This window comes from Rhodnius prolixus, unplaced genomic scaffold (assembly GCF_049639745.1).
Source record: "Rhodnius prolixus isolate KJV_2025 unplaced genomic scaffold, Rpr scaffold_7, whole genome shotgun sequence".
Lineage (NCBI taxonomy): Eukaryota > Metazoa > Arthropoda > Insecta > Hemiptera > Reduviidae > Rhodnius > Rhodnius prolixus.
In genome coordinates, this window is record NW_027411582.1 from 31,266,724 (window position 1) to 31,291,357 (window position 24,634).

Below are 24,634 nucleotides of genomic sequence, written 5' to 3' on the forward strand. Positions count from 1 at the left end.
TGTTTTTCGTATACTCACCAGCACCTTGATTACTTTAAATTGCCACTGAAGTCCAATCCTTGGTAGTAAGGTGCGACACTTGATGAGCGTACTGAAAATGTTCTGCGAGTTCGCATAATAAATAAAGACGGAGGCAAGTATTTAAAATCGAAACCGCTGGAATTTCCTTCATTTAAAAGAATAATCAGAGCAAACAACCTGCGGTTCGCTTTTATATTCGCTATTGCCGTTCATTAACTTAAATTTCAAATAAAAGAAATTTAAAAACAGCATTGTGCGTCGATGCGTTGTGGTGACACAACCATAGTGTTGTAGTGGTGTAGGCTGTCTATAGCCAAGCCTCACGAAATCTTAATCTAATCTAAAAAGTGGTGGTGTTCATTGGCGCTCGAAGACTTCACACAGTAAACTACTTGCAACCAAACAATATTCTCTCGTTACATCACTGAATAGGGAGTGAGAAATAATGAAGCCTAGGAATCGAAATACTAAAGGTTGTAAGTTGGACTCGTACCCACAATCTCCACGTTAAATGATTTTTGCAGTCAACAATTTCAATAAGTTGATTATTATTGGTATTATATTTTGTAGAAAACAAAGTGAAAAATACTTTTCATTGCTTACATTAAGGTAATTTCGTTTTTGTTTTGTTTTGTTCTATGCGTTGTCTTCTGTATTAAAGCCTAGGGAATCAAATTTCATGACCTAAAACCCATAAAATCAAAATTATTGCACAAATAATATTGAAAAAGTTTACGTTTCCAATCAGTAGCACTAATCAAACTGTCACTCGTTTCAATCATTACTTATGTATAAGATTATTGTTAATAATATTGACAGTATAGGGTTCTTCTTCGCTCTAGTTAAACGTAAATTCTGGATCTGCCTGTACTGAGTTGCCTTCCACATAAGGACAAAAACCCCTGAGAATGGATTCGTGTATAGACACAGCGAAACATATAATAAAGTCACAGAGAGGGAAATGTCACATTTACATATTTAATAACGCTGTAAATTAAATTAAATTAATTAGTAATAAAAATTGAGAATAATATTAAGAAAAGACACAACTTTTTGTCAATTTCTTTTCTTTGTTTTTCTTGTTCATCAGCTTAATTCCAATAGTTATTATTACAATAAATACATAACACAGCTCTAATTGTAATTCTTTGCGAGTATAGAAAGAATAAATGGCGAAAAATAATTAATTTCACATTTCTTTTTCTTAAAATAAACATCATTAAATATTATTTACACAAAAAATAAAACAAATAACCGCAACGATACTATGTTTTCTGAAGTTGAACATTACATGTAAATATAAAAATACACATATCTCAATAATTGTTAGATTTTTCAATTTATTTTATTTTTTGTATATATTATTTACAGTGTAAATAGGATCAAGTAAATATATATCACAATTGTTTTCTAAGAGTTCTTTTTTTGTTTTTAAACAGCAGTGCTCCAAAAAAAATGTTTAAACACTAATTAATTTTTAAAATTATTCTTGTAATAATGGAATGGTAAAGTGATACATTTCTAAATTGAATACTTAAGAATTATGAAAGATTTTCTTTGTGTTTCCCTAAAAAATTAAACATTAGAAAATAAAATTCTTTTTGAAGTTTAGTCAATAATTTAACAATATTTACTTTCCTCTTCAACGTTTCGACTGACGTATAGAGAAAGCCAAGCCCATGCTGGGCCTATCTGACGCCCATTGAGTTCGACACCATGTCCATTAGACGTAGACGTGTTCTTCGAAGGCTAGCAATTTCTTCAGGGATCTTGGCGTCGTCCCGGCGGGAATCCCAACCTACTAACACGAATAATACGCTCACATAATGAAAAAAACGTTTGTACCGTTCCAATTTATTTTGTATTTCATGCCGCCAAAGGTTGGATTTGCATAGAACCGGGGCGACTTCCTACCCTTCTCCCTCATTACTAGACTCGTGATTTGCAGGAGTAAATCACTTTTCATTGAATAAACTGCGTAGGCAGTGAGAATGTGAACTCGCCGAATACATATCTTCCTGAAGACAGTGAATCTAAGAAGGGGGGCTATACTGCCAACAAGAGATTGACACAAAGTCCCATAAATTAATTAGAAAAGTTACATTCAGTAAGAATATGATCTATTTTTATTTATAAATAAATAAAACATTTATTATGAAGAAGAAGTAATTTTAACTCCGTGGAAACGTTGGCTTGAAGTGTAAATGTTTGTTTTATTGACCTTTCCCTCAATGAGAATTTTATTTCGTTTAATAGCCGTAGTCGAAAACTATTTCTACATTATTCATTACCTAAATAAATTAAAAAAACAAATTATTTTCTCTCAGTTAAGGAAGCAAACATTTTATGTTTGTTCTTAGTTGTTTTATTTTTAAAAAAAGTAAAAAGAGAATAGATTTATTGGCAGATTTAATTAAATCTTTTTATTACAACCAGCCACAAAAAAGCTGAAAAGGAAAATATGTACAATACGAGCAAAGCGTATAATTATTTGACTTCGGTAGTGGAAAAAGCTTAAAAATTATAAACAACTCTAAGTAAGGATTTGAACTGCTAAAAAAAAAAAAAATCTAGTGAGTAGAGCAATTTAATTGATTTTAAATTATCCAGTAATAAAAATAATAAAAACCTAAGCCATAAAAAATTCACTTAATTCACTTTTTGTCTCGTTTTCAACTATCATCAAGAGATTGGTTCTTCAGATTTCGTGAAGAGTATTTTGACTCCAACGTAGGAACGTTTCGACACAAAAGAGTATGAACTTTTTACTGAATGTGGCATGATTACTTTAACACATCTGCAATATTAAAGTTTAGAACCTAACTCAGTCTCTCCAAAAAAAGATAATTATGGTTTTGAAAGAAAGAAGAGTATTATTTATCTAGGTTCTTTGGTGGGCGTACTAAATTGCCAAAAGAAATTCTCACGAGCATGGGAGTCATGGACTGTAAACAAAATTAAAATGAAAAGCGTACCAATCCTTAAGTATATTAAGTTCTCCAATTTAATCCAATGCGAATATACTACACTCTTAACTACCTCAGAGTTTTATCCTTTACAGCATCATCCAAAACCACAATAATATAAGAATCGGGATAGTAAAAGCAGCCATTGAAGAACTAAAATATGCCTTACAAATATCATTTGAAGAAACATGTGTTTTAGTAAGGCCAAGTTCTTGAATTCGCTAGTAAATCGCCCTTATAGTGACGTTGGACTTTACGAAAACTGAAAGGGGACTTAGGATAGAGTGAAAGAAAAAAATCGATTATTAATTAATTATGAAACACTAGTAAGCTGAAGAGAAGCATTACTGGAAAAACGGGTCAGATTTTATTATAACTTACACAACTAAAAAGTTGCTTTCTTTAAGGCCTTTGCATTGATCTCTTTTTTTTTATCAATTTTATCTCTTCATTGTTTGTTACAGGTCTAGAACGATAATAATTGCAGAGTGTGCCTTTTTCAAAAGCTCTGAACTTGTCACAGATTTTTTTTTTTTTTTTTCGAGCAGTATACCTTAAAAGTTTTAAACTATTTGGTTTAGTGATGAAGGAGTCACCTGCAAATATTCTATAAAATAAACTAACACAAAAATTAATTTATTTTTATTAAAAAAATAAAATTAAAAAAATAAATTAAATTCACACATACATACATTATACACTCATGCCATTCAGTCAGTCTCTAGATGTTTTTCAAGATATAAACTCTAAAATATAGCTTATTATCGTTAAAGATTCATCTAAAATCTGATCAGTTAAACTTCACAATTTTTAGAGCAAGCTCTAAAAAATTAAATGAATTTGGGAACTCTTAAAAAAGAAGTTAACTAAAAATTGTTTTCTAAATTTTAAAAAGAAAAGAAAAATAATTCAAGTAAAGCAGGTTATACTGAAAAGCTGTTGTGGCTAAATATATGACGTCAGTTTTTCTTTTGGGGATAATATCAGGTAAAACAGAAAAAGTAAGAAGCCCATTTAAACAAATTAAGTTGTCCGTCAAAAAATAACTAGCAACAAATTGATTTTTTGTTTTTGTTTTTTAAGGTACATATGTCCATTAATAAAAAGAAACAAAACAATATCACTAGATATACCCAAGAAACAGATTCCTCCAGAGATACTTTTATATGCCATAGAATCAAAATAATTATGCGAAGAAATCTATCACCAGGAGTATTTGTATTTTTTTAAATTTATTTCTGAGGTTACCACCGTTGTTAAAAAGTTTACCTGTTGATTAAAATTCAAAAATAAATAATAATGAAATAAAGAAATTAAATTGTTTTTCTGTTCGATGTTTAAGAAAAAGATTTTATTTTGCTTTACTAACCTAAATTTACAGTCGTGATTCACCTAGGTTCTTCGATGTGTTGTACATTTTGGTCCAGTGCAACATCACTTCGATTTGTATTGCTATTTCGTCCTTCTTCATTCTCCTTATCTACTTCTACTTTATAAAGAATATCATGACATAATGGACATCGATCCTGGAAAATTAAATTAAAAACAAACAATAATTACCAATTATAACTAAACACTTTTAAGGTTTTTCTAAGTTCAGATCTCCTCAGATGAAAAAATCTGCTTGCTTAAATCCCAACATTTTTATATTTTATTGTAGCATTTTTATTTTAAACCATGGCATATTACTTGTTTATCGAATTTGGAGCATGCCTTTGATTCAGTTGATTGTAAAAGAATAATATTGGCTATAAGAAGAGGTGAACACGAAAAGTTAATAAAGTTGATTAGAATGAACTAGAAGATATCGAATATAACAGTTTAAATAAGGATTCAAGATTGGCGAGGAATCGGTCTAATAAAAATCTAAATACGGTCACGAAACCATAACAGTTTAAGAATGAGAACAATTCTGTCAACTGAAGACAGAATGACACATTACGGTCAGCCATCTTACAATGAAGCCTTGAAATGCGACATCACGGTAAAGATTAAATCTGCAAAATGTGCTCAGAATACCTTGCATAGCTAGCTGACTTTAAATTGTTCACAGATTTGACTCGCAAGTGCAAAAGCTTTATCAGCCTCAAAGAAAAAAGTTACAAGTTTTATTTTACAAACTTAGAAGTGGTTCTGATTTCAGTATTTATATTTAAGGCTACCCAAATTGTATGCAATTTGTTTTACTTGCATAAAATAAAATATATTTTGCATTTCAGTAAAATGCCACTTACTAAAGACACATGCCTTTTACTTAGTAATGTTGGATGTGACCACAAGAATCTTTTTTGAATTCTTCGACGAAATCAAACCCAAATTCATAAAAAACGAAATCGCGCCATTTTCACTTCTAGTTATTCTCTATGAAATTCCAGATTAAACTGCTAGTGCAGCCAAAATATAAGCAGAAAAGAAATAAACTCGTGTTTAATTTTAAAGCAATTGGAATGCGAGAAAAACCACGGCAGAAATGCTTCCGAAGGCAATAGATTACAGCTAGTAAAACACTAGCCCCATATTTACCCAAATGCAATATCTACAGAACAATTTTTACGACTGCTATTAACTCAGTTCTTAAATTATTAAAAATAATACAATATAAAACTTAATAAAAATCAATGTCTTACCTGTACATAAAGCCATTTCCTGAGACATACACCATGGAAAAAATGATTACATCTGGTTATCTTAGCTGTTCTCATCTCTTGGTAACAGATGGCACATACATCATCCAGACGAGCAAGCTGATGCTCACTAGCTTCTGGTAATGATTCAATTTTATTGACGGCAGTTCTACGTTTCATAAAAACTGACCAACCAGCTCTTGCTTCACACCTGAAGGAAATAAATTATACTCTTTAATATTCATATTTAGTTATTTGATTTATAATCAATCATTTGATAAATTTACCATATATTAAAGTATGCATGTATGCCCATCATCCCAGCACGAATAGCACCACCTGATTCAAACATTAATATCCAAGCTCCGTTGAAAAATAAAAATATTCCAAAGCAGAACTCAACCTAAAATTTATGAAAAAATAACTTTTTATTTTTACAATTAATAATTGTTTTGGGTTAAAGTTCTTAAACTATAGGGCAATACCGGTACTCACACTTAAACTTGTTCCTAATGTTCAGGAGCTCTTACAATAGTGAGAGCTCACAAACTCGCGTGGGACACTTAAGGCAACGCAATATATGAATACATATACGAGTATTTAAACCGAATATCTAAGGAGCAAACGTAAGACCAACCTCCGCCTAGTAGTACTTTTGCGAGTTAAATTGGGGTCTATTGATACTACTGAAAATTCTACAAAATATGTAAGACAAAGATTAATGTTGCACCAATATTAATGTAGTAACTACTGTTATTATTATTTTTATTGAGCTTTTTGAGCTTCTGGGTTTTATGCTCACGATAATTACATTAAATTTATATTTTCGATTTCCAAATTTGGCGCATCGCTCATACTGAATCAGAAGAAACTTTCTTCGAATGTAGACTTAAAGTAGTTAAAAGGACGTGTTTGGGTTCATAGGTTTACATTAAATCTCTTTATTTAGACTTGCTCTGGCCTAAATTGAATTTAACTTGTGTTGGGATCTACATTCCAGCCAAATTTACTACTAGGTAAAATGTCTACGCCATGCGGCCCTGTACTGTTCGTAAAAACATATTTCTGAAATAGTCAATGGCTTTTATTTCAACACCTCTTAAGCTATCTTGTAAGTAAAAAATTCTGTATAATACAATAGAAGATATTTATTATTCTACAAAAAATGTTATGAAAAATCAAGGTTCCCTGGTTAGAAAGTTACGTTTGGCTCCTATAATACATTTATATTTGAACATTTAAAAAATAGCATCCGAAAATCGACCACTTTTCTATTACAGCTATGCTTCTTGTTTGGGGCTTATCACAATTTCCAAGCTAATACCGGATTAAGAAATCATCGCAAAGTATATAGTATACTAAATGCAACTCAAGATGTAAAATAATATTTACAGATATTACTGAATAATAAATTTGTTAAACGCAAAACATACTTACAGTATTTCCAAATGCCCTAATATAGTAAACATAATCATCTAATTTTTCCCAAAATGTAGATCTATAGGCGTCAATAAGGAACAGGGCGTAGATCAACAGCGAAACAACTACCTTAACAATAACTTCAACACTGAACGCTGAAACAGCAAGTAACCAGGTGCTCATTGGATGATGTGACCACAGGTATGCTAATAAGCTCATCGGATATACAATTAGAAATAGACAAACAGCTAGAGCACGTACATGCCTGCAAAAATAATGATTGATAATTAGATAAAAATAATGATAAAAACATATTAATTAAAGAGAAACTGAGCAGAAAACTTTCTCTTTTTGTTAAATATGCAATACTTAGCCGACAAAACTCTCCCTACTTTTAAATTGTTCATTGCTTTTCTGATTACTTCAGCACACAAAAATTCCAAGCAGTAGTTAAAACTAAATTCCGAACAGAGTAAGAAGAAACAATGCTTTTACAAGCAAAATATATTCATTCTACACCTTGGTGACTAACATTTCTATATTACGACTTCTCAAACTTGGAAAGGAAATAAAGATTTTTCACATTCTTAGAGGCACAGATTAGCCATCAAAGATGGAATTTTAAGGAAACCAGGGACGCATCCAGTATTTTTTTTCGGAGGTTTTGGTTTGAGAAGTAAATCTGGTACTTATTCAGTTTAAAATTATATTTTCATTTCAGATAAAACAGCGTAACTTTCTTATTGCAAATGTTTCTGAGAATATGTTTAAAAAATAATAATTTAGGCAACTTGATAGCTTAGGTACAAAATGAACATTAATAAAACACTGTCATTAATAATTACATGGTCATTAGTAATCTCTTTAAACTTAAGACTGTGTTGATCCCGAACGATTTCAGAATAGAAGCAGAGGGAGCCGAAATTTACGGTGATAATCCGAGGTAAGATATCGCGAAATAGGTCTAAAAAAATTGCCTTTTCAGACATAGTTAGTTGTAATTAAAATTGTGATTATACGAGCATAATAATAGCATAGTAATTTCGTTTACTGATTATCAAGTCCTATGAAGTTAATTCAAGGAATGAAACTGCCCTATGGGACATTCTAATGAGTATTGGTTCGTATTGACTCCATGTTTTCAGGATTGTCAGATAATGAGATGGCAGTTTATCTGGCCCAAGAATCCTCCCTATGATACTCACAAAGAATTTGGGCCATTAACAGCGAAATAAAATGCCGCAATAGTAAAAAAAGGCGATGAAATTAGACGTAGCAATTGGTACGAGAAGACCTAAAGCTTGAGGCTTGAAAGAAGTTCATTATTAGCCATTCGAACATTATTAAATTCTTAATGTTTACTAAGGCATTACTTCAACAAGACGTAACTCGGATGATCGTTGGTCTATTGAAGCACATCCTAATTTTCAACGGTTAGCATTAGTAGATTAATAGAAAAGAAAAGAAATAACGCTACACTTATTGAGTATTTCCTGAAAGGGTGAAAAGCATGAAGACTAAATAAGATTCAACACTATTCAACTCGTTCCTCTCTCCGGAAGTCAAACGGACGGGAGAGATGCCACAGGAAATCTCTGGGTTGGTAGAATGTGATGACTAAACAACAAAAATACGTTTAGAACGAAGATGGATTTGGATAGAGTTTACCCACTTAATCTTATAGCCGGAATTTCGTAAATATTGCATGTAATCTTCGTGACAAATACATTTTTTTTATAGCTTATCATTGGAAAACTTTCTTTCTGCAATTTTAGGAGAAGTTATCGACTCATAAACCCTTCTGAGTGCGCCAAATGCACTGATCAAACAGTCACAAATTCCAATTAAATCAGTTTCTACATAGCCAAAGTAATACAACTGCTATCTTTAAATTAAACATATTATAACTATATTTACAAATACCAAATACCAACCTGTGAAGAGATGGATTGTGCGAAGCGCTTAGAGACATCAATAATGGATTAACAATATTATGTATAAAATGCAATAATGCGGTGAAAAGAAGACAGAAATTTCTACATAAGCGGACAAATCTTTTTTCAGGTTCTAATCCCGTAAGTCCAGTTTGCAAAGCAAGTATGTAAAACAGAATAGCCGATACGGTACCAATACTTTTGTCATCTTCATCTTCAGTCAATAGGACCTAAAAAAAAAAAAACGCAGAGATGATAACTATTTACTGGAGTTTATATTATTTACAATATCTAAATTGTTTTACTTCAATCTTTCAAGTATGTGTGTAATATTTAGTTTCATCTTGAATTAACAATAAGAAATAATCTTAATAAAATTTTAATAAGTTTTCTATGTAGCTCCAGTCATCAATGTACAGTGACTCCCATTAATATTGGGACAGTACATACAGAAGTTAAAAACTGACGAAAATTAAAAGTGGCACCCATTTATTCAAATTTTTATAAATTCATTTCATTTTATAATTACTATTAATTAAATAAAAACTATTTAAATAAGTACATAAAAATGTTTTGGTAGATTAAAAAAAATATATATAATAATAAGAGCAAATTCTACCTCTCATAAATATTGGGACACTATTATAATTTATAGTTTGTCCAAGGTTTTGCCCGAATATTTATACAATTTGTAAATATATACCTTAAGCATATATTCAATATGAAATTAATAATTAAATTAGTTTATATAAATCAAGCCAGGTGTAACATGTCGCGCAAAAATACAAATACAACGATTGAACAAAGAAATATTATAATTTCTTTGCACAAAGACAATAAAAAGTGTTAGAGAGACAGAAAAACTGATCGGACCTAAAACATCTACTGCGTGGAACATCATTCAGCGTTACCAAAAAGAAAAAAAGAATTGTTTCAACCCCACAAAAAGTCCGTCCTCAACTGCTCTCTGAGAGGGAGCAGCGTTATATATTAAAAGAATTAAAAAAGATCACCGACTTAGTGCTCCAAAACTTCAATGTGAAATTTTTGACATGTTCAGAGAGCAAAAAAGGAGCAGAAACAGTTCGGAGAGTGTTAAGAAAACTCGACTATCATGGTAGAGTAGCCTGGAAGAATCCTTTTGTCAGTAAGATAAATCGTGTTAAGAGAGTGAAATTTGCCGAAAAATATTCCAATGTAAATAGTGACTTTTGGAATGATATACTCTAGCGATGAATCAAAATTTAATGTTTTCCAGTCAGATGGAAGGGTTATGGTCTGGATATCCTTATTTTACACTTTTTCAAAAAGTGCTACCTAACAGTTTGGAATTTCATCGATTTATACTTATATATAATTTCTACAGATGTTGCTAATGTAATTTAAAAAAAAAAAAATTCCAAACTTTTGTATGTTGTTTTCATTTTCCTTTTAAATCATTTTGTAATAAGTGTCCCAATATTAATGGGAGTCACTGTACATGTCACATATCAAAATTTCAGCAATGCGGTCTCAAAAATTGAAACTGATTAGACATATAACAAAATCTTCAGAGAAATTAAAATTTAAAAACAGAAAAAAAAAAGAAGCTAATTCGTTCAAAGAACCTTCAAAAATGAAACAAGGAAATTAGATCCAGAGGTCATTACAGGTTAAGATATTCTGCATGTTTACATACAAATGAATTGCCCATTTGATTTCTGTTAATGAATAATAATTTTCAGATCTTAAAAAAAGCAAATTTTAGCCCTAGCAGGAGGAATGGTAATGGAAATAAATTTTTAAAAATTTAGTTTTTGCAGTAAATACATGCACATTTTTACTCCAAAATATGATAAATGTAATTTAATATCATGCTCACGAATATAACAAACATAAATAGAGTGAAATGATCATGTCAATGGCTTTATAGTTGAATTTAACTTAAAACATATTTAAATAAAAAAACTCGTAATTTAAACTGTTCGATAGGAGAGTTTGTTTAAGTTAATAAATTAATACTATTTTTTAAAAACCTTCAATAGTATAAGATAATTATTTTATTATTATTTATTCACAAGCTGGGAGTTGTAACAACAATGCAAATACAGTAAAATTAATACAGTAGTAAAGTAAAGGAAATGTAACTATAATAGAATAAGATAATAGAAGATCTAGTGTTGATGCAAAGTTAAATTGAAATTAAGACAGGAATATTTTGTTTAAAAACCAATTAGCAGAAAATAGATTTTTAAAAATATTTTTATCAGAAAGGGTTAAGGGTTAAAAGCGAATTTAACTATTATCAGCTTATTTTTATTTTATTTTTTTAAAAAAGTTTAATATTTTTAACATGAAATTTTAGGAAAGTAATCAGTTTGGAGAGAAAAAATTGAGGAAAAACTACATTAACTTGTTTTTTGTTTTGATGTTAATGAGTTTTACAAGGTTATTCGGAAAATAATCTCAACTGAATGTGTGTGTGTAAATTTATTAAATGAGTAGAACGGAAATCATAATAGCTGAGCTTATCATGATGCCCTCGCAAATGTAACCAAGCTACCGCATAACTATATGTTAAGTTAAATAAAAAAAAAAAATTGGAGTAAATACTCTTTAATAATTTTTCTTGATACATAGAATTTGTAAACTAAAATGAAGATAGTTGACTTAAAGATTATAAATGTTCGCAAAAATAAAATATTTTTAAAAGGAACGTAACGATATACATCAGAACTACAATAAAATAGTTATTTCCTCTGAGGAAGAAAATCTCAAAGCAAATTATAGGTTTAACACACATTGGATTTGACATATGCACAATTTAAAAAATTCACATGAAATCGTTATAACCGTTATCAAGAAAACCGCCAAAAACTATATCTTGTCAAGTTGCCCTAGCAGTTGACCGACTTAGAAGGAAAGATTTCTGCGGGGCCTTCCCAAGAAAGAAAATCTTGTGCAACGGCAATATTTTCTCAAAAGATAGTTAAAAGAAAGTTAAATTCATATAAGCCTTTTATATGTTTCTTAAATTCAAAGTAGAGAGAAGATACTTACCCACTGGAAGAAACAGCCAATATAGTGACAGATATAGGAAATCACCGACGTCATTCCAAGAACAGCAGTCAGCGTTTCACAGCCAGTAATTAGTAATGACTTCCCAGTTAATAGCAAACTTCCAATATTCAATCCAACTGGGAGCTGAAGAGCCACAGCTTGTTCAATCAGACGAACTAACCAGAAAGTACGCAAAACGCAAGGTACATTAAGTCTTAACCATTCAGTTTCCATTAAAGCTGATAATCCAAAATTGCTAGAAAAAAATAAATAAATAAATCAAAATTTTTGATAGCACACACTGTTACAATTAAGTATCATTTAGTTTATCCAAGTTTCAAACAAATAAATCTAATTTAAAAGGTTATTCCCTGAATTCAGAATTTTACTCTTCTTACAGTACCCGTTTTGATGAAAAATTATTTCGTATTTGCACATATAAGAGGGGGATAAAAAAAATATTGTGAAGAATGAATCTTAAATGCAATAACAACCATTACGGCAAACTTTACTTACCTCACAAATGTTCTGGCATGGACGTATCCACCATAGACAGTTTGTATTATAGAAAATGAACTGCTCCATAAAACAAATTTTACCATTGCAAGCGGTAAGACGGCAGCAAAAACTGGTGCATGATGTAATAATGACTGTGGTAACGGCAATAAGCACAAAAATGAAGGAGCAAGAAATATTATAGGCCAAGATTTTTGTAATAAGGGATATTTAGGTCCAAGATGAACGTAGGAGAATATATATGCCATACCACATTGGGCTGCACAATTTTCTAGCAATACCATACCACATCCATCGATTCGCAATAAACGTTCAAAATTTAAGGATAAAATATCTTCAAGTATACTGGTCGGTGATTCATTCATAGACATCATAATTGTTTTTATAGTTGTTACGTTGCCCCAGTAGGATACAAAAACAACTCCTACTGAAATTAGATACATATATACTACAAGCAAATGTTTCGTCCATAGCATAAATGTGCAAAGAGCAGCTAGACAACCTAAATCAACATAAAAAACAAAATAATTGTCAAAAACAAGTAGTTAAAAGTTTTTAATAACAATATAAACTGTAGTAAAATTATCGCAGCACCTTTAAATAAAAATTTAAGTAGTACTCCAGTTCATTTGATTCCAACTACAAAACTTTACATTCCTTAAATTAAATGAATGAAATTAAAGATTCAGAAAATAAAATGTAATTGAAAAAAGTACAAAATGTATATTTCAAAGTGTTTGTTCGATGCTCTTAACACTGTTTGGCATTGTTAAAATAAGGTATTCATTTGTTCTGATGATCATCCCCAAAAACTTAATTAGGATGTGTATCATAACTTCTCTAAAAGTGAGATCCGTGTCTCTCACCCGACATACAAGAAACAATAAAGCAATCTATTGCGAAGAAAAAATTCGACCACTTTGATTCACTTATGTCAAAACAGACCATAACTTCTATCATTCTGGAACCCATTGTGCAATATTTTCTTGTAATTATTAAGTAACAAACTAGGCCAAATTATCATTAAATCCAGTAGACAACGTAATGTCGTCACACACTGCCAGAAAGAGAATCTACTGAAGACTTTAAAAATCATCTCACAAAAACTAGTAGAGTGAATACATCGCTTACCTTGTCTGAAACCTGACGATTAATTCTATAACACTTTCATAGCCAGGTTTTTGTACCTCTTCAAAGGGATGTGGAATCGAATGGGTATAGAGACCCATACCATAATGGAGATTGCTAAGGGTTCTAAGATGTTTCAAAGAAAATATGTATTTGTCTAGAGTTTTCTTTTGGTTCAGAACTTCAAAAGCCCTCTAGAGCACAACAGCCACAAACGATCATTTCTTCACCTTGTTACAGTAAGAAATCAATTTTCTACTGGGCTCACTTGATTAATTTAATTTAAGAGACAAAAACTCTACAAATTCTAGGTTAAACAGCAAGAAGATAGTTAAAAGAACCTGTTGGTGGCTGTTAGAAAACTGCAACAGTTCCTTTAATCTCTAGCAATCACTGAGAAGCCCTGTCGACTATTGCCCAAAACCATCTTCATTGTATACTGAGTTTTTTACTCTGAAATGAAGATAGGTTTGCTCTACCTTCACCAGATGAAAGATAACATGAATGGAAAAGGGAAGAGTAGAGTCAGTTTCGAAGGAAGATCATTATGGTGAGTGGGTGGACAGGAACCAGCTTTCTGGAACACAAGGAATATTTTTCTGCACCAAGTTGCCTTAGGCTGCACAAAGTAAATCTGCTTCAAAGTATAGTATTTCTAAAACGTTGGTATCTCTCCTCTAACAATGCCTGCAATAAATTCTAACCTCAATGCTGTTAGACAACCTCCTTATTGAGAGACAACAATATATTCCAAGTATTTTAAGAACCCTTAGCGATAGTAAGCTATACTATTACAGAGTTAATGTAGAATGGTATAGTATATCGTCAGAACAGATAAAAATCTTATTTCATCCATGCCCCTCACACTAAATGAAGATATCCAAGTTAGTGTAGCTACACAAAATTCTACTGACAATTGTGAAAGATAGAATTTGTATTTTAGTTTCTTGCTATTCAATCAAATAAACTGAAATGATTATATTACACTTTTTGTGAGTTGAATTTCAAATAACATGGAAATATAACATTACTAAAATATATAAATGATTTTTTCTTATTTTGAGGGGAGATGCGATTATTTTGCACAGCAGTACCACAAGAAAAATTAAACCTACTTACCTACACATGAGAAGATAAATTTCAATAGTACCATAAAAAATAATTTATAAAACTGTGCGTCATATTGGAAAATAGGACTACCAGTTTCTGTCACTAATTCACCATCAATATCCACTATATGTATTGTTTCATTACTTTTTTCATAATTTGATGGCAATGAATGTCCTTGAGGTAAACCTAATCCCATTCGAAATAATTCATCTATGATAAAAAGTGGAGGAACTCGTAGTAGTACATCCACTAAACTTAAAAGTCTTGTTTGTAAAGACATTTATTTAATATATTTACACAAAAACTTGGTCCTTCTTCCTGATTAAAAAAAACGGCGAAAAAACTATCTTCTCGTGATCACTATACATGCACTAAAAAACTGAAAACGGACTGTTATCCTTCATTCAAACAACATGTACCTTGCACTGATAATAGTTGAAGTTAGGTAAGGCTATGCCCTTCTCCTACGCCAATACCCCTTACCAAAACAACAATAAAACCCGTTGTGAACAGATGTTGGTCGAACATCACGGCCAGATTAGCCAACGCAATTTAGATTCCCCGCCATTTACCCGTTTCAAATTGGCTGCTTAACTTGTATAATTTTTCCATTATCAATAATTTAATTTGAGTACTAAAACTATGTTTATGAATGAGAGAATGTGACGTGTCTTAGTGATGATTTCAGGTGATTATATGTTTTAAAAATGTTTAACAGTCAGCTGATTATTTTACTTTTAATGATTTATTCTTATCTTATTGATAGGAAACGTAAACTTTTTTTTATATATTTTACTAATTAAGAAAAAAAAACAATAAAAATGGTAAAATATATTATCAATGAAAAATCATCAGAGGCATTTCAGCAAAATAAACCATACTTCTGATTTATAAAATTCGTTTCATTTCTTTCCTGATTAAATATTAAGCTTTACTTTAGATAACAATTATTACAATGAAATTTTATTGGTAAGAGAAAATTGAAAAAATGAAGATAAATTGACTAAAGGGTGGGGTCATTAAAAAAATATCGTTACTCAGCACAATACTATGTATGACCTCCAAATTTAGTGAAACTTTTCTTCACTTCCTTATTTTAACCTTGCAAAGCGATTGTTTGCTACAAATTGATTAGAAAATAAGATGTCCTAATTTTGTAGAATTTTAAAAATAAATTTCTGTTTTTTACTTTTATCCAATTCTTCTACGAGTAAAACTAATTTGAAAACACATATTCGAAGCTTTTAAAGGCTGATTATCCCTTCTAAGGTTGTTATTTTAATGTTGTATACTTTCTTTTCATTTAACAAAGTTATTTGAAAAGTTCAGACTATGTGTATGCTGCAAAAGCGAAAATATGCTTGTTATTTTTGTTACTGTGTAGGAACAGTTTGTTGTATAACTTTTTGTCAAGGACGGTCTATAAATTGCAGGCCATCCTAGAAAGCGGGCACTGCTGAATTTGACTTTGCTGCCCTCTTACAAGCATCTAACTAATCTAATTCGATTTGATCAATAAATGCTTTAAGGATATCCTACTGCTAGTATTACGAACTCTATCAAGGAATTTCTTAAATTAAACCCAGTACCACAATACATATTAGCTTTGCATGTCTCGCCTCTGACCGCTCGGCTACCGTGGCGCCTTCTTATACATATATAATCAATATTTTATAATATGAACGTTTTTTGACAGAATAACAAATTGAACTGACATTTTATTTCCTTCAAAATCATCTACTGCTCGGTGAAGGTGTGTTGTCAAGAGAAAACGTGCAGCAGTTCGTTTTTAATTTAAGAACGTGCAACTCACCGCAACGAAACGGCAAGAGAGGGCCAAAAACACGTGAAAGCGAAGCACGAGGCGCGGCCGCGGATGTCAACTCACCTCTTCTCAGTTATGTAACTATGGCGGATACCCTCAACAATGTTTTTGTTTATTTACTTGCACAAAAACTGCTGATTTGCTTTTATTTGATGTTAACCTGACGAAATACCTCCATATTTTCAGTAGAATATCTATTTGAAAAGCTTTGGAATTTGGTAAGGGGTCATAGATACGTGTAATAACTCCTACAGAAAGACAATTACTACTTACATCCAGTTTGACAATTCTGGGACTTGTCCCTGTTTCACTAGTTCATGTTTTAGTAAGAAACCACGATCCTTGTGCACATTGGAGCACAGTTTTGCTCTTAAAAATTCCTCATTCACTTAATTCGAGTAAATAAAATTGCTGAAAATTTTAATGAACCTAGAATGAGTTAATAAATTAATCATAAAAAAAGATTAATGTAGAGAAGCGAGTGTAATTTTAAACTCACTTCCATGAATTATAATATTTAGCACAAATACACAAACAGGAATAGTAAGAACCAAACATCCTTCTAAACGTGGAAACTTGAATAGCAAGTAGAGGGGAAAACTTCTGGCCAGCACCAAACTGGATTTTTGAAGATCAGAAATACATTTTAAAATCCAGAAAAAAAAGAAAATATGTGATAACGATGTAAGTTACTTATAGTTGTTTCAAAAGGCAGAGGAAAAGAAATGGAAATGGTTCAAAGAATAGAATGGGCAGAAGGAGACTGGTCCAAGAGATCGAGGACTGAAAAACCCGTGACTCGAAGATATAGATGCACAACGAAAGTAAAGAGACTTAGACTTTTTTTTCTGCAAACATTTTTAAAATAAAAATTTTAAATATTACATGTGGAGTGAATAAAAAGAAAACTGGAACTGTTTTAGAAAAAATTATAAAAAAAAAACACCGTAAAGTGGCATTATTGTTTGACCCATATTATCTTCAAGTTTATTTCTGGGTCCCAACGTCGCACAGATTCGAAATTTTACAGCATTACAATTTAATTATCTGCTATGAATGATAATGCGAGTAATGCTGAGTTATGTAGAAAACTATTTTTCAGACTCCGAGACTTGTTCTGCTGAAAACTCAAAATTCGAAAAACAGCACCATCTTTTCTTACTTGAAAAACAAGAGAAAAGACGAAATTCTTCAATTAAATTTTCCATTGAACGAGTTTCTCTTTACGAATTTTTATTTATTTAAAATAAAACTGAAAATAAATCACTTGATTTCGTTAAACCTTGAAGAGAACTTCATTATAGGTCATGGTCTTTTCGGCACAAACTGACACTTGAAGGTGTAAACCCTTAAAAAAAATATTTTTACAAAAATTACTTTGACCTTCAGTCTGAAATGTAGAGCATATTAAATTAGTAATTTAAGTTATTTTCAATTTAGGTTAATACAATTAAAAGTTGAACGTTAATTGAAATTGATAAGAATTTTTTTTATCTTAGTATACATTATGAATGTTAAAGTAGGGTTGAATTCGAATTACAGTATTTTTCGTTGATAGACTGTAATTGTTAGTGATCTAAGTTGGAGTGCCAAGCGCTATTGAAATAACGTCTTCAAAGCTCAGGTAATAAATTGCTCAGGTTACATTAAGTTGAAATGGAATAAAGATAAAATAGTTTCCTATCAAAGAATTGTAATTAAATAGTTTTTGGCCAGTCAAAATTATTAGCTAATTATAGCCAGAATTAGCGTATTGTAACTTTAAACGGTGAATTGTTTAAAAATTAGTTAGGTATAAAGCTTGCTTTTTGGTACAAAACCAATAAAGCATTGGAATCTATCTCTCGGTGAGTAACATCCTGACTATCAACATTCACTTAGCAAAATTGTTGTTGTAAAAGACTATTGAATAAAGTATGATTAAACAAAATAAGCTAACTGCAGCTTACCTCCAATTCTTTATTTTATACACTGCATTCGTAGAATGTATTACTTTTACAAACTGTAATTCTTCATAGATGAATTAAACTCAGTGTAATCTAAACAGCCGAGATTCATAGTTGTATTTCTTTTTGTAAATCTGAGAAAATTATTACCCTTAGGTTATTAAAAAGAATTACAAACTTATCAACTAGTAACATTTTTAACAATGATAAATAAGAAAACTTAGAAGCCTCCACCAAATTTGATATGTAATTTTTTGTAATTATTGAAAATTTTACAATGTTAGAAAATATTACAATCATACATTTAATTAAATATAAATACAAAGTAAATTACATGATATAAATTTCAACTTTTATAAGGAAAAAACTGTAACTTATCTCTTTGATGAGGCACAAAAATTATAGACCCACCTTCAAATATAACTTAACAGCATTTGCTTAATATTATTTCTAGCTGTCTCCTCTGTTGTAAATTAACATTCTGTTAAGAAAACTGTGCACTCTAATTTCAACTTCTTGTCCAATTTCGTTTCTCGAATAATTATTAATTTATTCATTTATTACTTACAGAAATGTGGGAAACTATATCATCAGTTCTTTCTACTGGACTTGTACTCCTAATAATTACATTATTGCTGCTTTATTACTATGGAACCAAGAACTATGGTTACTGGAAGAAGTTAGGCGTACCCTATATGAAACCAAAATATCCATTTCTTGGAACGTTATATGAATTTCAATTCGGCTATAAATCTGTAAAAGAATTTGATGAAGAAATTTATGAAAAGTTCCGAGAGAAACCATACATTGGAACATTCTGTTTTACCGAACCAGAATTATATTTAATAGATATAAAACTAATTGAAGCAGCATTAGTAAAAGATTTCTCTTCATTTTACAACAGAAAGAAACGTATGTTAAAGAAAAGTGGTTACATTACTTCACATTTACCAAATTTGGTTGATCATCAATGGAAAAGTCTAAGACAGAAATTATCACCAGCATTTAGTCTTAATAAATTAAAAGGCATGATTGAACAATTTCTATTTTTTTCTCATGGCCTAATGAAAAATATTGACACCTTTATCGAGAAATCTGAACCAATAGAAAGTGATTTTCTATTTAAAAGATATTTATCGGATGTTATTGGTTCTTGTGCTTTTGGAGTGAATGCAAACGCTTTAGACGATCCAAATGGTGATTATTCACACTTTTGTGAAAATATATATAAACCATCTTCTTACAGATTACTTATGCGTTTGATTAGAGATTATTATCCAAATTTAATGAAATTGATCAGAGGAAATCGTTATGATGAACGTTTAGAAGAGTTTTTTGTGGGGTTAATCAACAAGAACAAGGAGTACAGAGAGAAAAATAATATAGTTAGAAATGATTTTTTCCAGAGTTTAATAGATTTGAGAAAACAGGATGGTGAATTGGCAAAGAATGGTGGACACACTTCGAGTCACCGTAAGTAATTTGTCTAATTACTTTTAGGGGGCACTTTCTTTAGCTTGCATATTGGATTATCACCTACCTACTCACGGAAATCAATTTTTAAACAAGCTAAAAGCAGAGAAATAGAAAATCTGGCCCCTCTCCAAAAGTTTGCAAGCTCTGGCTGGCGATGGCTGTGCATCGAGCTTAATCAGGTCATTTAGTTGACTAACTTAGTTTAAATTAGAGCATGAGACGGGTGCTGTTCTCCACACAGCAAAGAAAGTTTACCGTGCTTAACCCCTGAAAATTCTAGTGGCAGACACCGCTTCTTTTTAGATCCGGCGTTTTTTTGCCGACATTGTTTTTTTTTGCGTTTTATTTCCTCAGATCAGCAAGTAGCAGAAATCACGTAAGTTAAACTAGCGATTACAACGGAATCTTTCCCTCTTTCCGAAGCTACAATCTTCACAGAGTCTCTCCTCACTAGGACATCCAGTAGAGATGTTTTCTGAACTTTTCTAGCATGGGAATGATGACATGGATACAGGTTACAGGCATGACTGATTACAGAAGTGTGATCAGCAGCAATGTTGGGCATAAAAATAAATAATACCTAAAGGGCCTACAGCCCTAAAAACCCTCGAGTAGGATAAGCAGGTTTTTTTTTTGTCAGAAAAATGATTTGTTCGGTCCATTGCAATAGAGGTTTTGTTGGATCCCCCAAATTTATTTATTTATTTTAAAGGGGACATAGAATTAACTTCAATTTAATGTGCCCATAAATAAATTATGCTACGCTATATATATTTTACTCGCTACTACTTAAAATATCTAATAGTGTTCTATTTTCGTGTTTATTTTTTCAGTAATTTTCGATGACGTACTCATGTACTCCAATGCATTTATCTTCTACACAGCTGGTTTCGAAACGGTGGCTTCTACACTTAGTTTTTGCCTTTATGATTTGGCAACACACCACAAAGTACAAGAAAAATTACACCGCCATATTGTAGCCGTATTAAAGGAGCATAAGGGCAAAATAACCTATGAGTCAATTAATGAGATGCATTTTTTAAATCAAGTGGTATCTGGTTAGTATACACAGTAGGTTAAGTCAATATAACACCGGAAAAAAACACGGATATTAAAAGAAATACTACTTATCGCGAAATTCAAATTCTTCTGAAACTTTTTGAATAGTCTCCTACTCACAAAAGAAATGAGAGTTTTTCTGTTGTTGATTGTTATACAGTGTGGTGATGAAATCCGGATGCCGAAGATGCGTGGAAAAAAGCTTTCGGCGCCGACGATGTTAGTTGTTAGCGCGCCTTAAATTAAAAAAAAAAAAAACATTACGGATAAATTCGTTCAAATTCAGCACTCATATCTATCATTGAGCAATCACATTTTTATACACTTAACAAATAAAAACTTATAATTATTTTTATTTATATACTTATTTAAACTTACTAAAATTCTATTTGCTTGTGGCAGAATCACTGAGACTACGCCCACCAATTGGCGAAATACGAAGAGCAGTAACCAAAGCGTATCAAATACCTGGAACAAACATTGTATTACCAAAAGGTATATCAATAGTTGTACCAATACAATGTATCCACATGGATCCTAAATATTTTCCAGAACCGGAAAAATTTCTACCAGAAAGATTTGATCCAGAAAAGAATACAATTAGAAAGGAAGCATATATGCCGTATGGTGCCGGTCCTAGAATGTGTATAGGTATGAAATAATATATGATGAATTCAATGTTTTCAATAATAAACTTTAAATGAATTGATTTTAAATAACTTATACATTTTCAGGAATGCAGTTTTCAAATATACTTTTAAAAATAGTCGTCTGTCAACTTATATTAAATTATAAATTTAAACTTAATCCTAAAACTGAGATACCATTGAAATATGCAACTTCTACTTATTTTACTGCACCAGACGGTGGAATGTGGTTTGATGTTGAAAAAAGAGTGTAAAAGTATTTTAAAAATTCAGCTAAACAAAATTTTTCTCAAATTTACGATGACTATTGATAGATCTTAGAAGTTTAATTCAAAACATAATTATTGATGACCAGATTTAGCTTACTTAACAAGTGGACACCTATGCTATCTAACGACAGAAAAGTAAACTAATAACAGTACGACTAAGAGTTTCAAGCTTTAGTTCACCTTATTGCCACTAGATAGCAGAAGTATTTACATTTCAGTAACTTAACTTTATTTTTTACCAAGCTGCTCGCAACGAAAACTGTGCTCTGCTTTTAGCAGAAATTATTAATTTTTGGATAGCAAAGAATAAACTAATTTAATTACAATTTTTTTTTTCCACAATTATTTTGTATTTACGAATAGCCCTATCTGCAAGCCCTTACAACGTTACAGGTCAAAGGATCATGAATGTTAAATAAATATATCTCCTGTTTTAATCAGAAGTAATGTGTGCAGCAGTTTTTAGATGTTTACATTTGTATTATAAAATTTATGAACATTATTTTTTTTTCTAATTTTGTGCACATATTCTGTGTCTGTTGCATATTTTGCGTGCTATATGAGACATTGTATTTTGAAAACAATATCTTTCTGATATGCTTATGAAATGATTCATACTGCAAATAAAGTAGATTTTGATTAAGAAATTATTTTCATTACATATTTTGTATTTAAAATTCTAGGATTTAAGAAGTTTTGTTTTAGTTGTTTTACTATAATGAGTATTAATAAACATATTATTCTTTCATTCTTTCTAATCACTTCACCCTAACTTTGTGCAAACAATTTAATTCCTCTTTCAGTTCACGAAGGACTTGGTGGCAAAATAGTCACTGTTAATTTATTTTATAGCACTGGGTTTATCAAGAGAAAACTACAATTTAATTGTTGAAACAGCTTCGTAAATCTGACGCAACAAAATTGTATTTGAAAGAGGTACTTACGTAGTAAGACAGTGGTTTTTATGTGGAACTACTTCTGGCCTGGAGAAAGCGATAATTCAGACAGAAATTCCTTGGGTAATTTCTAAAGCTCTTCTCATCTAAAAAATATAGAAAAAACAATGTCACTTTGTGCTGGCAGTCCTTCACTTGTAAGAATATAACCCTCAAATTACCTACTTGCCAATTATGCCAACATGAATCACAATAAATAAACCTATTTTTTTATTTTGCAAAGACAAGATTGTGGCAGCAACTGAGTAAACTTGAGAGCTGAAAAAAAGACACTTAGAAGTGAAATGATGTCACACATATGTATTTTTCTTGCAAAATTCTTGTGTTTAAATTAACCATTTAAAGGGAAGATTGAGTTGGTTAGGAGAGGATGGTGGAGAACAGAATCCTTAAAAGTCAGGGCCGGATTTAGAAGAAATGAGGCCCTAGGCTATTCCACTTATGAGGCCCTTTCACCTCCTATTTTTAAGTTTGTAAATTACATGAGAGATAATAAAATACATCATTACTGTGTTATATATCAATATGTTGAATGAAACATGTTGTTAATTGTACTAACTTTCTGAAAAATGTGGCACGGATAATAAATAAAAAAAAAGTCGACTTTGAATGTAGGCCCCCTCTTGATCTTGAGGCCCTAGGCTGAAGCCTAGTTAGCCAATAGGAAAATCCGGCCCTGCCTATAAGACTTTTATATGGAAGACGTCAGGAGAAGAGGTAGGCCAAGACTAAGTTGGTTTTATGAGGTCGAAGAGGAAGAATGGGTGTGCGAAGGTGGAGACTAAAGGCTTTTGATAGAGCTCAGTGGAGAGCCTTGATTGAGAAGGCCCTGGTTCTTTCAGATATGTAGCGCCGAGGAAGAAGAAGAATGATCTTTTAACATTTTGAAACACTTTCACCCACAGATATTAGCCCGATGTCTATCATACAGGAATCTATTTCTGATGTCCAAAAAACCCCACTATATCTAAAAGCTAAGGTTGGAAAACAAACAAATACCAACTCATAATTTTTACCCACTGTTTGGGCAAAACCATTGAGTATTAAAAGAAAAGATTCGGATACTAGTATCGTATCGGAAATATTGGAACGTCTCCCAGTAATTGGGACACTCCTCGAGGTACCTCCAGGCAACTGATACTCAGAGTAAACAGAATGTACGAGTAACATCACATATTGTAATTCTAAGAACTTATTTTTAAGAACTGAATTTCGGACGTAAGGCTTGAAGCTTACAAGCGTTTAAAAAACAACACAAATTAATCTGGATTGAATTTTTACGTAAAAGATATTTTGCTAAATTCTGGACACCCTTATTAAATCAATAGAAATTTTTCATCCAAAATGTGAACGGAACAGTTTTCTTAAAGAAAAACGTTCGATTACCTTATTGATCCATAATTTCCAATGTAGGCACTTCAAAATAAAGCTGGTAAACTTACCGGAACTATATGTCTAGTCATATAGTTTGTATTAGAGATTATAGGTGACATAAACGTTAGTTCTTAAAACGAAGGAGGATGATAATGTTTGAGGGAGATAAAATATTTGTAATAAATCTAGTAGGAAGATAGAGGTATGGAAAAAGATGGAGATATTAGTGAAGAAGGCGGAGGTGGCACTCAAGTTTACACACACACACACAATCTTGGAGGTGGCATATTGGCGGCGGGGGTTAATAGCAGCATCTCCTTCACTG

At 31.3% G+C, this 24,634-nt stretch overlaps 2 protein-coding genes across 4 annotated transcripts; one reads left to right on the top strand and one right to left on the bottom strand.

The window, feature by feature from the left end:
- Nucleotides 1-562: 562 nt before the first annotated feature.
- On the bottom strand, nt 563-15,447 carry Trc8 (TRC8 ring finger protein). Of its 3 annotated transcripts, none has more exons than XM_074114924.1 (9): nt 14,767-15,447; nt 12,520-13,021; nt 12,004-12,259; nt 8,965-9,194; nt 7,049-7,295; nt 5,899-6,014; nt 5,615-5,822; nt 4,357-4,513; nt 563-705 (listed from the first exon to the last, which is right to left on the bottom strand). In XM_074114924.1, the coding sequence occupies exons 1-8, from the start codon at nt 15,035-15,037 to the stop codon at nt 4,376-4,378; spliced, it is 1,968 nt and encodes a 655-aa protein (XP_073971025.1). In that variant the 5' UTR covers nt 15,038-15,447; the 3' UTR covers nt 563-705; nt 4,357-4,375. The 3 variants fall into 3 exon arrangements, with proteins under 3 accessions (XP_073971025.1, XP_073971026.1, XP_073971024.1); XM_074114925.1 differs by lacking the exon at nt 563-705 and adding an exon at nt 986-1,819; XM_074114923.1 differs by lacking the exon at nt 563-705 and adding an exon at nt 986-4,256.
- Nucleotides 15,448-18,992: 3,545 nt separating this feature from the next.
- Nucleotides 18,993-22,643, top strand: LOC141446602 (cytochrome P450 6a2-like). The gene is made up of 4 exons (XM_074113147.1): nt 18,993-20,001; nt 20,838-21,062; nt 21,466-21,714; nt 21,798-22,643. The coding sequence occupies exons 1-4, from the start codon at nt 19,101-19,103 to the stop codon at nt 21,962-21,964; spliced, it is 1,542 nt and encodes a 513-aa protein (XP_073969248.1). The 5' UTR covers nt 18,993-19,100; the 3' UTR covers nt 21,965-22,643.
- The last annotated feature ends 1,991 nt before the right edge of the window (nt 22,644-24,634 follow it).

Excerpts from the sequence above, each read along its gene's own strand:
- Trc8 (XM_074114924.1), bottom strand. The coding sequence starts at position 15,037 with ATGTCTTTACAAACAAGACTTTTAAGTTTAGTGGATGTACTACTACGA. Across the intron at positions 13,022-14,766 it reads ATTTATCTTCTCATGTGTAG|GTTGTCTAGCTGCTCTTTGC; the intron begins GTAAGTAGGTTT and ends ATGTTGATTTAG. Across the intron at positions 12,260-12,519 it reads CATGCCAGAACATTTGTGAG|CAATTTTGGATTATCAGCTT; the intron begins GTAAGTAAAGTT and ends ATTTTTTTCTAG.
- LOC141446602 (XM_074113147.1), top strand. The coding sequence starts at position 19,101 with ATGTGGGAAACTATATCATCAGTTCTTTCTACTGGACTTGTACTCCTA. Across the intron at positions 20,002-20,837 it reads TGGACACACTTCGAGTCACC|TAATTTTCGATGACGTACTC; the intron begins GTAAGTAATTTG and ends TTATTTTTTCAG. Across the intron at positions 21,063-21,465 it reads TTTAAATCAAGTGGTATCTG|AATCACTGAGACTACGCCCA; the intron begins GTTAGTATACAC and ends TGCTTGTGGCAG.